Source organism: Carassius gibelio, chromosome B14 (genome assembly GCF_023724105.1).
Source record: "Carassius gibelio isolate Cgi1373 ecotype wild population from Czech Republic chromosome B14, carGib1.2-hapl.c, whole genome shotgun sequence".
Lineage (NCBI taxonomy): Eukaryota > Metazoa > Chordata > Actinopteri > Cypriniformes > Cyprinidae > Carassius > Carassius gibelio.
The window spans coordinates 21,307,568-21,325,716 of NC_068409.1; the positions used below are offsets into that span (position 1 = coordinate 21,307,568).

At 39.0% G+C, this 18,149-nt stretch overlaps 1 protein-coding gene across 1 annotated transcript; it reads right to left on the bottom strand.

Moving 5' to 3' along the window:
- Positions 1–8,371: 8,371 nt before the first annotated feature.
- On the bottom strand, positions 8,372–14,352 carry LOC127970935 (neuronal PAS domain-containing protein 4A). Its single transcript, XM_052573649.1, has 8 exons — positions 13,850–14,352; positions 13,276–13,439; positions 13,027–13,129; positions 12,633–12,939; positions 12,422–12,531; positions 12,045–12,180; positions 10,164–11,947; positions 8,372–10,051 (listed from the first exon to the last, which is right to left on the bottom strand). The coding sequence occupies exons 1-8, from the start codon at positions 14,022–14,024 to the stop codon at positions 10,023–10,025; spliced, it is 2,808 nt and encodes a 935-aa protein (XP_052429609.1). The 5' UTR covers positions 14,025–14,352; the 3' UTR covers positions 8,372–10,022.
- Between the last annotated feature and the right edge of the window lie 3,797 nt (positions 14,353–18,149).

Here is an 18,149-nt window from a genome sequence, read left to right on the forward strand (position 1 = left end):
GATCTGTTCAGGATTGCCTGAGGGTGAGTAAAATTAACAGCAATATATATATATATATATATATATATATATATATATATATATATATATATATATATATATATATATATATATATATATATATATATATATATATATATATACAGTATTGTTCAAAATAATAGCAGTACAATGTGACTAACCAGAATAATCAAGGTTTTTCGTATATTTTTTTATTGCTACGTGGCAAACAAGTTACCAGTAGGTTCAGTAGATTCTCAGAAAACAAATGAGACCCAGCATTCATGATATGCACGCTCTTAAGGCTGTGCAATTGGGCAATTAGTTGAATTAGTTGAAAGGGGTGTGTTCAAAAAAATAGCAGTGTGGCATTCAATCACTGAGGTCATCAATTTTGTGAAGAAACAGGTGTGAATCAGGTGGCCCCTATTTAAGGATGAAGCCAACACTTGTTGTACATGCATTTGAAAGCTGAGGAAAATGGGTCGTTCAAGACATTGTTCAGAAGAACAGCGTACTTTGATTAAAAAGTTGATTAGAGAGGGGAAAACCTATAAAGAGGTGCAAAAAATGATAGGCTGTTCAGCTAAAATGATCTCCAATGCCTTAAAATGGAGAGCAAAACCAGAGAGACGTGGAAGAAAACGGAAGACAACCATCAAAATGGATAGAAGAATAACCAGAATGGCAAAGGCTCAGCCAATGATCACCTCCAGGATGATCAAAGACAGTCTGGAGTTACCTGTAAGTACTGTGACAGTTAGAAGACGTCTGTGTGAAGCTAATCTATTTTCAAGAATCCCCCGCAAAGTCCCTCTGTTAAAAAAAAGGCATGTGCAGAAGAGGTTACAATTTGCCAAAGAACACATCAACTGGCCTAAAGAGAAATTGAGGAACATTTTGTGGACTGATGAGAGTAAAATTGTTCTTTTTGGGTCCAAGGGCCACAGGCAGTTTGTGAGACGACCCCCAAACTCTGAATTCAAGCCACAGTACACAGTGAAGACAGTGAAGCATGGAGGTGCAAGCATCATGATATGGGCATGTTTCTCCTACTATGGTGTTGGGCCTATTTATCGCATACCAGGGATCATGGATCAGTTTGCATATGTTAAAATACTTGAAGAGGTCATGTTGCCCTATGCTGAAGAGGACATGCCCTTGAAATGGTTGTTTCAACAAGACAATGACCCAAAACACACTAGTAAACGGGCAAAGTCTTGGTTCCAAACCAACAAAATTAATGTTATGGAGTGGCCAGCCCAATCTCCAGACCTTAATCCAATTGAGAACTTGTGGGGTGATATCAAAAATGCTGTTTCTGAAGCAAAACCAAGAAATGTGAATGAATTGTGGAATGTTGTTAAAGAATCATGGAGTGGAATAACAGCTGAGAGGTGCCACAAGTTGGTTGACTCCATGCCACACAGATGTCAAGCAGTTTTAAAAAACTGTGGTCATACAACTAAATATTAGTTTAGTGATTCACAGGATTGCTAAATCCCAGAAAAAAAAAATGTTTGTACAAAATAGTTTTGAGTTTGTACAGTCAAAGGTAGACACTGCTATTTTTTTGAACACACCCCTTTCAACTAATTGCCCAATTGCACAGCCTTAAGAGCGTGCATATCATGAATGCTGGGTCTTGTTTGTTTTCTGACAATCTACTGAACCTACTGGTAACTTGTTTGCCACGTAGCAATAAAAAATATACTAAAAACCTTGATTATTCTGGTTAGTCACATTGTACTGCTATTATTTTGAACAATACTGTATATATATATAAACATAAACATCACAATGGTATGTTGGGATACAGACTTGACTATTGAGATATAGCTTGGGAAAGAAACCTTGGAAGTGTCAGGCTGTGTAGGCAAAGGGAAAATGTATAATGGATGTAATTTGGTCTGTGATTGAGTAGCCCGTCTGACCCAGTGACTTTACAAGCACTGTCAAATCACTTTCCTTAAAGTCAAGTGCATTTGTGATTGTTTTCCAAACGCTTGTCGAAAGTGAATGAAGGGCAGAGATTTTTTTCTCAGTGAGTACCACAGTAGACTGTCTCTGATTTGAAGATTGTGGTGACCGCACACTATCCAGGCTTCAGTGACAGAGTGTTCTCCATGTCGCTGACTGCAATTTCACAAGAACAGAGAAGGACGAGAGATGATAACATAAAAAGGATGTGATTTCTCATCTGGCCTCTTGTCCCCAACCACAATCCCCCCCACGCCCCCCCGCTTTGATGCTCTTATCAAGAGATGGCTGTTATATTTGGTGTTTGTAGAGGGCAAAGAACATCACAATCTGTATCTTATGCATTAGATGAAGCTTGTCAAAGTGCAGAATCTCACATAAGCCCTTTAGGGGTTTAGAGTCTTTTCCAGACACGGTCATGTGGTCTTGTAAGATCCGCAGTGCGTTTTTGCTATACAAATGAGATTTGGTGTTATGTAATTCAACCCCTCTTCATTATTATACACCTGTAGTGAACCTCACACTACACTAACTTCTGAATATTGCAGAAAGTACAATATACAGGACCCCACATGGAGATGGTGCTTGTTGCAGAGACAAATAGGAGAAGATGGAGCTCTATCGCCCCCTCTCTGTATGTAATGGGTGGAACTAGACACCCAACCACACCCTAACTTCACCCATTAGTTCACACAGAGGTGGAGCTGGATATCCAGAGAGGTGGAGCTGGAGTTAATTTGGCTCTGCAGTGAGCAGTACTTGCAAAAATATAGCACCGACTTTAGTCAGGCTAGCGCAATGTTTCTTTTTTAATAGGAATGAAAATGAGGCTGGGAGAGGTACAGTGTGTTTAGTGGATTCATACTGTAGTTTAACCTCTTAACAACATGACAATTATTCAGCTGAAAAATAAACATATTTTTTTTAAATTCCACAAAACTGTTTTTAAGGGGCCATGAACTGAGAAACCAAAATTCCCTTGATATTTTCACATATAAGAGGTCACTGTACAATAAAAACAAAACTTTCTTGTTAGTCTAAAAACAGCTTGTATTGAAGCCATTCTGCCAACACGACATGTGGAATGGACAACTCTGTTAAATGGACAACTCTATGATGTCACAATGTGACTAAACACTGCCTCAAAGAAGAAGATCAACACCTGCTTCTACGTCATTGCCTGTCTAGACCCGTCCATCAATTCTTGCATGTTGTTTAAATAAAGAAACGGGCGAATAAGAAATATAAGACGCTGTGCAATGGCAAGTTGAGGAAAAACAGTGTTTGCATTGCCTTCCTTCTGATCACAACATAAGGAAAGAGTGGATGAACTTATTTTTAATGAAGTTCCAGACCGCATCAGTAAGAACTTGGTTCTTTGTTCCCTTAAATTTACCGCAGATGCATTTACAGGCATTGCACAATTTGTCGCACCACACAAGTATGAGCAACATTAACTGGTTTTATTTAGTCACGTCTGTTACAGATCATTTACTACATAATGAGTATTTATGCGTTTTAACTTAAATCACAGCAGTGTCCATCTATGGAGAATGTAGGCTGTAAAACATTAGCCAATCATAGAAGTTTTCCTTTACTTCCTAGTCTACAATCTGCCACACCTATTCAAACAGAGCATTCACATGAGGGGAGTTAAAAACAGGACTATTATGTTTTTTGATGCCAAAATATTGATGACATTATTAGGGGACCAACAGTACAAAATAACAAAATCATTTTATATATATGCAATAAATCTGTAGCTTTAAACAGTAGGCAACAGACTCGTTCACGTAAATTTCAGTATGAATATTTATTTGCAGTATGGAACTACATGTAAAATTGTAGAAAGAATTTAGGCCTACTTCTTGAATATGTCTACATTTGAACAATTTTCTTAGAAATACCAAACATTAGAAGAAGCTTGCTCCACATTAGCTGAATTGATGCTAAGATGCAATTTGAGCTGCAGATAATGTCTGCTTCACTTCAAAGAACTCAAGAGGATGAATGTAACCAAATGGGCAGCAATTTCAAGATTGAGACACTCAAGTGAAGACTTCATGGAAAAGACTTTCCAGGTTAGTCGAATGTTAAAATGAGACCTCATTTACTGGAAACTCTTGCTGCAACTTAATTGATTGATTGATTTACTTCTAGATGTGCTTCAATTTATTTAGAAGGTAGATGTTGAAATATGTCATATCGTGATTATACTGAATACATAGGATAATGCATTTTTCTTCTTGCTTTCCCATTTATTTATTTATTATGTGTGTGTGGGGGGGGGGGGGGGCACTAACAAAACGGGTCAAGGGGGGTTATATTAGTAATTCAGCATGCTTCATAAAATGAAGAAAATGAATTTTCTTTTTTTTTCTTTTTTTATCTATCCAGACTGCTCCTTTGCTTTTAATTAGCAGTTTGATTAAGTGTCCTCATCTGAATGTATTCTGATACCTATTATATATTTTGTGTACTGTAGCCTACCCATGCATTTCTCTTAGCATTTTATAAAAGTCCGCTGTCTCAGCATAAATATGAATCTTTACATGGAAATCTTTTTCATTCCATAATTTCCATATTGTTTTTCATTTTGTTTCCACTGGGTTTCTCACTGGAGAATGAATAATACTTTCACTTTAGAATAAGGTCCCATTAGTTAACATTAGTTAATTTATTAACTAACAATGAGCCATACATTTGTTACAGTAGGCTATTTCTTATTCTTTGTCAGCGTTAGTTAATAAAAATGCAGTTCTTCATTCCATGTTAGCTCAGGTTTTTTAAATAATATTAAAATATGTATTTTCTACATTTCAAAATGTATTAGTAGGCTACATGTTGAAATGAACAAACTGAAATGAATAAATGCTTTAGAAGTATTTTTCACTGTTAATTTAATAAAAACTGCAGTTAATTGATTTTAATAAATGGATCCTTGTTGTACTGCTTTCTTAATTACTAAATCTGAGCCCCTATTTTATTATAAAGGCATAACATTTAATTCTTTGGACTTTTTATAAAATTGCTATTTAATTCACTGAAGGAATGTCCACATGGTGGCACTGCATTGTTGTGGGATGCTAACAGACACAGATAATCATCCATTGGTGAGTGTAACTCCCTCCTCTAAATCCTGGATGGAGTGTGATCCAAAATGTGAGCCTTTAGCCTGATCTGTGTCCCTGTGTGCATATCATTTTCAAACAGGCGTAACTAGGTGCTTTTGTCTAAAATCTGAGACAAATTTCTCAGATGCTTCTCCTCTGATCTTGGCTTCTGACTGATGGTCTTCAAGCCCCAGTGAGTGGCTTTACTTTCATGTGAACTAACCTTTGTCAGCCGCCTCTACTAACTTCAGATGTCTTTCTGCATACTGAATGCAATCAGTTCTTTAGCTTTTTAAAGAGACAAACCGGAGTGTCATCATTATCATTACATAGCTGTGTGATAACATAAATGAAAATCATGCCAGCCCACAACTGGTGTGCTGAGTTTCATGATACATGCCATGTCACAATCAAAAAAGCCATGAAAGGAAGTCACTCCTCTATACGTTTAGAGTGGTCTAGTTCTGAGAAAGTATTAGGCCAACTACTACTGTCTGTTCGGTATAAGTTCAGTTCAGACTTCCACTTTCCATTGTGTGTGTATTGTATATTTCCACAAGGGGGCATTTAGGTACATTGTATGTACCTACTAATATCTTCTCTGTTTGCTGTACGAGCCATTCTACAGTACTGCAAACTGATGTCCTACAACCAAAAAACACTTTTAAAAAGCACTTTAGTATTCAAATCTTAGATGTTTACTATCATTCTATTATCTATTAAAACCCATGATAATATTAAAAATATTAGTATAAAATCATCATTTATTGGGTAATTTCAATTGGGAGGTGGCTGTGCCGAACCCTAATCTCTAAATTTATGAAAATTAGAAAATTATTATTATTATTATTATTATTATTTCATTGTTGATTTTAAAAGTATCTTTTTGGTGCTTTTAAAAAGTGAAGTTCAAAAAGTAAAATAATAATAATAATGTGTCCAGCATTTTTCATGTCACTACCGAAACAGTGTATGTGTTAGTCCATTGACCAAGAATGATTTTAACTACACCCTTAAATTTATGCTCAGGAAATATGCCTGTGTCCCCATCTCTCATAGCTACAAGGTGTGCACAAAGCCCCCATCATTTTGAGGTAAATGTGTTCAAAAGTCTGAAATATCTGTGTGCAACTTTAAGGAACGTCACTACCGAACACCTTTTCTTCTGCAATTAAACACACTGTTTTTTTGAGTTTTTAAAAACAAAATGTTATGTAATATGTTTACCACTGTTGAGAACTGTGATAGCTAACCATGTGCTGATTAGTATCTTTGAGCTATGTTTAAAAGTATCTAAAGTTTTCACTACCAAAACAGTCGCTACCGAGTTTTGGTAATGACATATTTGTTTTTGGGAGTTATCCATAGAACTGTCATGACCGAAACATGTCATCGTTTTTTTGGGAGTGACAAAAAGGAACACATAATCCTCATATTTGGGGGAAATAAAAAATTAATTGTACAGTTATGACATTTTTTTTGTATTTTAGCACATTTTAGTAGTGTTTTAGTTTGTGACTTAAAATTCTGTAATGATTTGTGGTCGCTACCAAAGCATTACTGTCACTACCGAAAATGTTCAGTCACTACAGAAAAGTGGGATGTTTTGTCAAAAATAAAGTGAAATATCAACTTAGATGCTATAATACTTTTGGTTCAATATTCAAACTGATGAATCCTTAACTTTGAAATCAAATTTTGATCGACTTTTTGCCTTTTACAAAGAAAAATTTGATTCAAAATACGACAAATCTTTTATATATATCTTATATATTTTTCCAATGTAGATTAAATCAAAATCGTAATAGATTAAAATAACCTTTCTAATTAAATTATTATTACTGTTTCGGTAGTGAGAGATTTAGGGAGAGGATAAATATTCCAAAGCTTTCTGAAAATACAATATAAGAATAAACTGCACAATTCATAGAAATATGTACCATATATATATTATATTATATTATATTATATTATATTATATTATATTATATTATATTATATTATATTATATTATATTATATTATATTATATTATATTATATTATATTATATTATATTATATTATATTATATTATACAATTTGCATACATAAATTATTTTTTGAAAAACAGACCCAGGGACCATCCACTCAGACACTCAGCAAGTCCAATATGAAGAAGTTATATTTTCTATCTATGCATCTAGTGGCTGTTCAATTTTGTAGTTTTTATTTTATTGATTTACTGTAGTTTTTATTTGACCGTGCAACTAAAAATAGTAATTTTCAGATATACGCAGATTGAAAAAAATAAATCAGTGTTCAGTGATCTTTCTGTACATTGTAAGCATGGATTTGTGAAATAAAATAGATGGCTTATGGGGTGTAATTTTCCCCATTGTACAAGTTTATGGTTAACAAATGCTGTTATCCTAATTTTAGGATGCTCTATTATTAGGATTACTACAGAGATGCATTCTATTTGACACCAGATGGTGTAAGAGAGCCAATCTGGGTTTCTGTGATACCGTTTAGTCTCAATAAGCTGCAATGGGGGAGCAATAAGAGGCTGGAACAAAATGTTCACATGCTGACGCACTGCTCTGTTCTACTCTTTTATGGCAGATGGTAACTATACTTATGATGCTTGATTATATTTAAGCTCCCCAAGGTACATTGTGTCTGTCTAAAAATAGAAGGAAAGATGGAGAAAGAGAAAATAGGTAGTGGGGATTGTGCTTTACATAAAAGAGCTAGAATTGGGAGGAGGCTTTGAATTACATCTTTTGTTGACTTAACATCGGTTGCTTTAATTGGCTGAATGGCCCTTGTGCATTAAATTCATTAGCATAGCAACACGGCTCTCCTCTCTCTCTCTCCTTATTGGGAAGGATGCTGTGAGGAAAGGGAGGGGGGAACTAAAATTGGTGCCTCTGAGCAGGAAAGCCCATATATGGAGTCTGATAACGCGTCATACGACGTCAAAATAGCAGGTACATTGAGTGTGGGCTGAGAGAAAAAAAAAAGGGGGGGGGGCTACGTGCGTGTGGCATTCAGTACGTGAGTGCGTCAAAGCGGGAAGCTGGCGGTCTGTGCGAGCGCCTCTATGTCAAGTGTGTGCGTCAGTCTGAGTCAGATAGCGTCTCATCGTGAGTGTGCGTCAGAGCTGTTGCTGAGCAGTCCGCGCTCCGGGGAAACGAAGGGATACAGCAACATGGGTGATGGAGGAATGGCAGCGAGGAAAGGATAGTGGTTAGCGAATGTGAAGGCATTGGGAGAAACTAGAAACTGACACATGAGTTCTTTTAAGTGCACTTTAATATAAATGCCTCTGTTTTGATGACCAAATACACTTATCAGCGACACAAAAGAACACTGATCCACAATGTCCAGTCTTCATAAATAGCATATGTCAAGTATGTTTTTCATCTCATAAGATAGAAATGTCTCTGATATGTACAGACCGTTGTTTGTACAAATGTACAAATGATTACAATCTTTAACCATTCCGCATCATGCCTAGCTAGAGGCACGTGCACCAAGCACCCTGTATTTCAGCATACATACAATAAAATTATTAATATTTTTAAACTTAGCATGTAAATAGCTAGAACATAGGAATCAATCCTTTACTTGACCGTAGACAACTCTACGTTAGCATGTCGACACCATGGGAATTATTATCATTCTCAACCCGTGTCGATAAGTAACTGAATAGAAATAGAACCCCATCTGTATTTTCTCGCTCATTTTTTAAAACAAAACTTTGCTTAGTTTTTTTAACCCCTCTCAAAAAAGAAGAATCGATCATTCACACAGTCTTTGTCACCACTCCACACCGCAGACAGCAAAGTTACGATGTCACCGTGGTATTCATTGAATAAAGGTGCTGTTTCTCTTGGGTCTGCAACTTCTTGATGTGCCAGGCACTCAAGAGTTTAAGCAGATTGCAAGCATTACAAATATTGATGCTGCAAAAGTCCAGTGCAATTCCTTCTAGCCATGCCCAATGGAGTAGCCAGTTGAATGGATTTGTTACTCCGTCACTCAGTGATAGCTAGAAATAAGTCCAGTAATGTCCATGCATGCAAAGCCATGCACAATATTTTGTCCTTCTCCATGGCAGCTTCCACTGCAGCTTGTATCCACCGGCCAGTAGGAGAACAATTTGAAAACTTGATTTGTCTTGCACACAAAGTGGAATTTGTTCACATTTGTACATTACATTGAAACACATTTGAAATGATATGTCCAAGAATTGCATCCACAAACTCAAAAGCCCAAGGTAGTCTGAATTATGTAATTTATAATACTGTCTCTGACATTACAGTTACTGAAATGGAAGATTGGAGAGATAAGTTAATCAGATGTTGGAAACATGCTGATATTGATACTTTTAGAAACTGGTAATTTTTTTAAATGACCAAATATTGATCATTATGTAAATACTTTCCACACATTGGGATTTGTGTGTGTGATGCTGGATGACAAGCACTGAGCTATCAGTTATCTGTTGCTTCTTGCTGAAAGCTTTTTTTCATGTCCGCAAAGTTCACAACTGAGTTTTTTTCACTACAAGTGAATACAAATGCATGTCTGTAAGTCAGTTTAAACTTACAATGTCAGAGCTGTAACTCTCACTCATATAAGCTCATGTTACATTATAGCAGAATGACATAAACCGACCTCTTAGTCCTCTTAGGACTTGTCAAAGACTATTATATTCAATTGCTACCAAAGGGTTGCACTATTATTAACATGAATGGATAATTAGATGAACAATTGTGAATGTAACGATTTACTCTCAGTGGATTTGAGGAAGTTCAAGTTTTTTTGCCATTATATACATTATGTATATATTTATACAGTTAATTTAAATTCACTTTTCAGCAAAAGTAGCTCCATGAAATATGACAATATGCCATACTTAATGAAGTAAGTCACAGACTTATTTTAGAACGGAGGATCACTTCCACTCCCATCTGAAAGATAAAAAGAAAGAACAGGGACAAAATGTTTAAAAAATTAACAGTTACTCAGTTTGAAAAAAATTACAACAAAGCAAAATTATCGGAAAAAGGTTAAGTTGCTTACCTTTGCGGAAGCACTGTTGCGGTGCATGACTTTGGAGTTGATACAACTCAGGTTGTTGCCCCAGGCCGGGGGCGATCGAGGCACCTGCCCCAAACATGGGTTCCAGGGCGGCCAGCTCCTCGAGGAGGGACTGGGCGCAGGGCAGGCCGGGCGATGCGGGGCTGACAGGTGAGGAGACAGGCAACAAAACTGGGGAGGTGGGGGAGGCAGTCAGTTGCAGTGGTGGAGATGTTGGTATGCCCGTGAACAGAGGCGATGATGCTGCCTCTGTCTCCATGGCAACTTCGCCTGCCGCCTTCCCATCTGCCATGTTGCCTGTGTTGACTGACGACATCATAGCCCCTCGCCCGGCCTCATTGTTACATTGCGCCAATTGGACGCTACAGAAGTGACTGGTACTCAGAGCAGAGACCCCGTCAAAATGCAAGGGTGGGCACCAGCACTCAGGAGTAGAGGGGGAGGAGGGAGGACTGGAGTGAAAAGAGGAAGAGGATGTCGGTGAGAGGGGAGGAGAGGATGTGAGGTCCTGCAGAAGGGTCTCCAAGACACTCTCCTCAAACAGAGAGTCATCATCAGGGAAGATGGGCAGGTCCAGGCCTTTCCAGGACTTGAGTGGGTAGAATTCACCCAACAGTGGGATTGAATCAGGTCCCGCAGAATCAAGAGATGGAGACTGGGAGCGTTCAGAAATGGTGGAAGGAACCAGCTTGGTCAGGAGTGGATCTAGGTAGAAGCCCTCTACTAGTGTGCTGATGTGTTGGGCTAAAAGTGAAATCTCCGTTCTCTCTTTTTCTCTCTCACGTAGTGAGGAGAAGAAGGGTAAACTAGGCTGTTTTCCAGGTGAGGCTTCAGGTGTGAGAAGACCTTCTGGTGGGTAAGGTAGTGGCCCATGGGGGACGTCAACATACAGCGGACCACGGACTTCTGGTAAAGTCATAACTGTGCAGTCACCATCTCCTGGACTGTCAGGAGTAGGAGGGAGTTTCTCATAGAGCGACCCACTGCAAGGCTCCACTGGGAACAGGATCTCTGTGGTTGGAGATGTTATTGTGAGAGGCAAAATAGTTGAGAGTGTTGTCGTAGGGGGAGGTGGGCTGCTTTGTGGGTTCGTTGGCGCAGATGGAGAAAGAGATGGAGCCATCGTCGTTGTTACTGTTGCAGTTGGAGCAAGAGGAGGTGGTGAGGTAGCCCCAGTAGGATCAAAGCTAAAATGAGGTTCCCCGAAGGGGAAATTGCTTCCACCTAGTTGAGGTGTGTATGGGGGTGTGCACACAAACTCCTTGGTCTGTTGGGCCTGGGAGGTAGGCACAGGGGGAAGAGGAAGGGGCAATGCTGGTAAAGGAGGATCTATCTGGAATGCAGGTGGCAGCAGAATATTCTGAGTGAGGAAGTCCAAGTCAGACACTGTTGCAACCGTAACTGGAATTGGAGATGATGCAGAGGCAGGACTGGCCACAGGTATGCTGGGCTCATGTTGGAAGAAGCTCTCCTCTTCCAAAGAGGAGAGACTGGAACGTGGGCCACTCTCCAGTTGTGCAGGCTCCATTGAGGAGCTGCCACCTTGCTCCTCAGTAGATCCTGCACTGCATGCGGCTGTGCTAAAGTCAAATGACTGACCGGAGAGGCCACTGCTTCCTGGTGTAAACACTTGGTCAGGGCTTGAGAGTGTTTCTGGACTCTGTAAGCTTAGGCTTTCTTGTTGGGAAGTGCTTGAGCCCAGCACCAAGGAGAGCTGGGTTTGTTCAGAGCTCAGCTGCTGTCTGACTGACCAAGCCTCTGTCTCACTGTGGCAAAGAGAAAAAGACACAAAATTAATGAAATTCTTACTTGTTTGAGCTTTGTTTATTAGTCTGGACTTTTCAGATATATGATGAGTCTTACCTGATAATGTAATTGTTACTGACAATAGGAATTTCCCCAGTTTCCAGCTGCAAGACCATGTAAAGCCAGACCCATGAGTGATCCACAGTCTCTACACGAACCACCATTTCAGCCCTGCCCTCTCCTCCCTCTCTCACTGTGAAAAAAAGATTGGTAAGTCAAAACATATTCAACTTCTTGTAAGGTTTTTATGTCATGTCTTGGCAGGTGGTCAGAAGTGCTTTTTTTTTTACAGCAGATACACATTACTATGTATTGTTGTCTGTGAGGGTCAAATGTTGATAGGCAACTGTAAGCTAAAAGAGTGCTCATGCTGGGCCTAACCAAGCAAATAAGGTTGAATTTTGTGTGTTTAGTCATTCAGGAATGAGACTCACATAGACTGCAGTGCTGAGCTGAGGCATGTGAAAGATCCTGAGGATGCAGGAAGCTGTACCAAGATTGGGACCGCAGAGTCTCCACATTTACACCCAAATAAACATTCACACTGAAAGTTGAAAAAAAGGAAACATTTAAGAATTTTCTTGAAGCATATAATTATTGGTATGTCATTGTTTTAGAGAAAACACCTAAAGCATTTAACCTTACCTATCTTGTGCTTCCTGAAGTCTCATGTCACGGCTGTGCTGAGAACGGAAATATGGCAGGAAGAAGCTGCTCTCTAGTGCAGGAGATGAAGGTGGTTCTCTGTCCGGGGCAGTTCCACTTCGGGACGTGTGAGGCTCCAGAGGAGTACAGAAACATACCCACACTGGGTTGGAAGTCCAGTAGGATCCTGGGGAAGACTCGCTGGGAGTTTGTGACAGGCAGCGGGCACGGATTAAAACAAGCTTATTGCCTGCACTCTGCCTACGCACTGACTTGGAGGTGTTGAATCTGCAGCGGAACAGACGATCTAAGGAGGAAAGGCACGAAAATAATGAGCACTTAGAAATCTGATATATATTATGTATCTGCGTGCCTTTTTTTTCAAAGATCTTACCTGTTTCAGGTGAAGTTGGAGGCACCAAATTACTCCTCATAATAAAGTGGTCTGCACTGTCTATTATGTCGTATACACTGTCCCCTTGAGCGACCAAATCTACCTAAATATTCAAAAAAGAATACACTGTAGGTGAACTTCCTTTTTCATTCATATTGCTTATGAATAGGCTGAAATAATTTGAGATGAAAGGGAGAGGAAGCCTATAAATATTTAATGAGAATAACTTTTTTTGTCTGCTTGACTCACCATTGAGTGTCCGAGTTGCTCTGAGACGCTGTCTGACAGGTACAGTAGCTTCCCTTCTCCAGTCAATAGCAGAAGAAAGCCTGGCATCATTTGTACCAACTCATTCAGTTCATGAAATGTGAGGAATCCTGGAGTTTCCTCAGCACCGCTATCTGCAGCTGTATCTGAAAGAAGTAATTTTAAGTCTGAATTAACTATTACATTTCATTTGTAAGAAAAGTAAAAAAAACAAAAACAAAGATCATCTACAAATGCGATGGCACGTTTTTAATTTCAGCACCATGGACAGCGTTTGTGTTTCAGCACCATGGAGAGAAATATCGTTTCAAAGCGCTGTTTAAAGTGAATGTTCTTTTGTGTCTTATAAATTGTTATCATTATTTTATAGCATGAGCAGCCCACATAGTGTTAAAAAAAAAAATAATAAAGATGCACCTGTTTGCTTTAGCTCGCGGCAACAAGAACGTAATATGAAGTATTGCCTCAACACAAACTCAGATCTATGAAGCTTTAAGGGATTACTTAAAAGGCCTTTAGTCAACTGTTTTTACAAAATAACTGAAATTATATTTACCGTGACTGAAGAAGACAGACTTTCTCGTGTACATACAAGCCAGCGACATGATATGAAGATAGGAGAGACGAGACTTGTCCGCATCGGAGATAGGCAACAAGTCCTTCAGGTTTCTAATCTCTGCGTTTATCTGGTCTCTTCGAGCTTTCGACGCTCCTTTGGTGGACCGATACATTCTGTTAGCACTGAGGACTCTTTCTGAGCTTTGCTGAAAGTTTTGACTGCGGATGAAGTTGAGAAAAGTGTGAGGCTCCTTCCCAAAAAAGTTTAGTCGCGTTCACAGGTGTGTCATCTCAGCCCTTGTTCAGAGTAAGGCTGCTCTTCTCCTTTCACCTGCCTTTCCCGGGTGTCCCCCCGCGGTTCCGCCACAGCGCCTGGCTCAGGCTGTGGATGGGAAGCTGGATGGATCTTTCCTCCTGATCGGAGATTGAGTCTGTCCGCTGCTGCTGAAGCAGTCTCTCGCCCAGATATCCGGAGTCCGTAAATCTGGTGTAGTAGCATTGCAAGCCGGTAACTTATATAGGCTGGGGCTTCACCAGTGTAGGGGGGCTCCCAACGCGCCAACACCGACGTAAAAAAAAATGCAAGGGGAGGGGGGCCGGGGGGGATTTATACGTTTCATATCAGTGTAGCAATGCTGAAACTCACTCGTCTCACCCCTCCCAAACCGCGTGCTCTGACTCTGCTCCGACGTCAGCATCCCCTCTCTGCTTTGATGACGTTGGCTTGAAATCGGGAGCTCCGGCGACGCAAAAAGCCTGATTTGGACAAAACCGAGCAATGGGCGGGGACAGAGTGTGAAACGTAGAGGGAGTCACCGCACTCTGGTGTATAGACGTGTACAGAGAAGGGGGGTTCTGTTTCTGAGCTGCATACGAACGAAATAGAGGAGCACTCTCCCCTAGTCATCATGCTGATTGCCTCCAACCGACCGAGTTGAGATATGATTCAGAAAATTATTTCTGTCTTGTATTCCAGTGTCTTCCACTGCATGTTCATGCATGGATGCAGAAAGGGTTTGCATGGAAGCACGGATTCAATCCCTGACATTACTGCTGTAATTTCATTCATCGCTGCATTATTTGCGTCAGTTTCCACATCTGGCAAACTGTGTGAGCAGAATGAATTCTTCAAGGGATTTCCATTCATAAAAGGGCAGATTATAGTGGCATACGGGACAATGCACTGCAGTGCTTATGGTGACTTTAAATGCAGCAGTGCATGTGAAACACAGAAATGTGTTTAATTATTATTAAATGCTTTCTCTCTGTCTTTATAAGGGAAATATGGGCAAGCATAGACAAGGACAACAGCTGTATTGAGTTATTTCTTATGAGTTTGTGTGCGTAAGGCGACATTGTGAGGAAGAGCCAATGGCTCACTGAGAACCTGTAGTCGCAGTTATAGGGGACACGTAATTGGTTGCTTCATTATGAACTTTTGATGCTCCTGACAAGGGCAGTCTGAATGAGACAGCAAGTTTAAGAATTAAATGGACATCAGGTAGGGTTAGCCATCATGCCTATAACTCACTGAATAGATTTTTTTAATGATTGACTCTTATCTATCAAAATGCCAACTGTAACGGGGAAGCATTATATATATATATATATATATATATATATATATATATATATATATATATATATATATATATATATATATATATATATATATATATATATATATTGTTTAAGTTGCATGAAAACATTACAAATTACAAAATGTGCATTGTGATAAAAATATTTTAATCGCCTCTATTTAATTTAAAAAAAAAAATTCAACATGCAATCCTATATGAAAAAAATATAAAATACAGGTCAACGACTCTCAAATGTGGTCTACATGGTCCAATTTCTCTGTTATCTAATATCAATTGTGATCACAAATCAAATTATAAACTACAAACTGGTGTTAAACTTGAAATCACTCCCTGGTCTCACCTTAATAACCTAAAACACCTGTCAAACAATTGCTCGTTCATATCACAAGCTCTGCTTGACGCCTCTTTGCATCCTCTCTGGACACTTTGTTCCGTCCATAATGTCCGACAAGCCGAGTGCAGAGTCTGTGCATAGCCCTCGCTGCGGTTCTGCCATTCGAGTCGATTCGTTTTCTGAAGAGGAAGCGAAGTAGCCTGTTCAGTGAAGGTGAGCTATTTTTAGCAACATGCAGAAACACCAGTGCTTTTAGGAAATTTAGCACAGTGTTACCCTTGTGGCTTGCTGCGGTTAGTCAACGATGCAATAAATCATGCGTTTCATTTTCATTATTGATAAATGACCAAGCGGTAATTAAAATTAAACATTTTGAGATGAATACTATTTAATTGTAATTAAAATGCTATTTTAGACGGAATCAAAATGTGTTCGTCACTCATTCACCAGTCCATCAGATGCACGCGCACGTTTCTGAAACCTGTTGCGCTTGAGGAGCGCGCGCGAATTGGTCATTTCGCTTTTCTAAAAATAGCCCATGGGTAGAGTCTGACAAACGCAATTCGCAAATCTGAATTTACTGTCTTCGGCGACAAATTTAGTCTTTTTAATCAAACATTTGTGTTTCGTGATCAAAAATGGTTGAGTAGCAGTAATTAGGGGTTGAATAACGGACAGTGGGTTATATATGATATATGCGTGATAAGCTATCCCTTAAACAAAACAAAGCTGCTTTTTGTTAGTTTCGGAAAGACAAACGATTCTTCCAGGCCAAATCTCATTTTAAACTAGCTAACAGAAAGCTTAACCAGGATGGGAGACCACCTTAGACCGGTTTCAGGTGTTCTTTTCAGCAAACTTTACATTAGAGATGTTCTTATCACGTTAATACAGAATTTTTGGCTATGGCGTAAATATCAGGAAGACAGAAGGCAGTTGTCATCCATTAACAAATTTCACCTCTTAAAACGGTTTGTTTTTCTGTTTAGAAGGCCCACGGAGTGATTAAGAAACACTAAAGCGTGCAAGGCTTTTTTGTGGCTTTTTCTATAGTTTGTATGAATAGCTTGTGCTATTTGATATCTTGACACTACATCTGATCATGATATCAAATAGCACAGGCTATTCATACAAACTATAGAAAAAGCCACATAAAAAAGCCTTGCACGCTTCAGTGTTTCTGAATCACTCTGTGGGCCTTCTAAACAGAAAAACCAACCGTTTTAAGAGGTGAAATTGACATTACAATATGGAACACCATTGTTGTTGAGGATGTTTCCTTCGGAACCCATTTCTGGTAAACTGGCCGTAATCAATGAGCACCATTGAGTCAAATTCTGATAAGTTAAATGTGTGGTCATCTCCAGTACATAAAGTAGATGCAAATGCATATGTAAAAGTTTAATCGAAATTGCTCCTCTGCAGGGAATGGATGCTGTCAGAATGAGAGTGCAAACATCACAATAATCCTCAAGTAATCCACAAAAAAAATCCATAATTTTAACATTTTAACATGAAACAATGGCTTTTGGCCTCCGTCACTCTTCCTCCTGTGAAGAATTCCATCTCCTGTTGTCATATCACATCAAAATCCAACAACATATTTAAAACAATTTTGGACTGTTTTTGCTTGTAAACAAAAACTCATCTAAATAAAGATGGCTTGAGATTGAGTATTTGTAATTTTTTTTATTTTTGGGGAAGTATGTCTTTAATTGCATTTCCTTCATTATTCTAAATTACATACATAAGGTAAAGGCAAGTTGGTCTTACCAAAATGTTTTCAAAAGATTTTCAACCAGGATTTTCTGATCGTCTAGGGGCAAAAGATAATAGTCGAGTGCCTGCCGGATGTGAGTAAATGAATAATGCCCAGTATGACATCCCTCTGTTATAGCAGTATGTCGCTGGGAACAGGAAGATGTCATTTAGCCTGTGCCCAGAGAGCACGACTGAGTTGACTCTGCCCACCTCTGAAGCCTCCTCTGATTTTACACACAGTGGACAAAAATAACCATGCAGGAAATGGAGAAGTTTCGCAATTTTAAGAATGGGAATATCTAGTCTTTTCAACCCAATAATAGATTCTTTTCAAGATTAAAATGAGAAAATATGCCATGCATTAAACACATATTATGTTTGGAATCAGGTGAGCTAATTCTAAAGTCATCTGTGCAACTTTAATTCTGCTCTTCCATCAGAGTTTTGCAAGTGCACTGAAAGTAAGAAGAGTTGTAGAAAATACTTTGAGAAACAAAATGTAATTGGCCTCTTGTGCAGCTGAAGTATGCTTATACTCTATTTCAAGATTCTTTCTCTCCGCACTGCTGTTTATTTTTACACAGAGAGAATCAAGGTCTTCA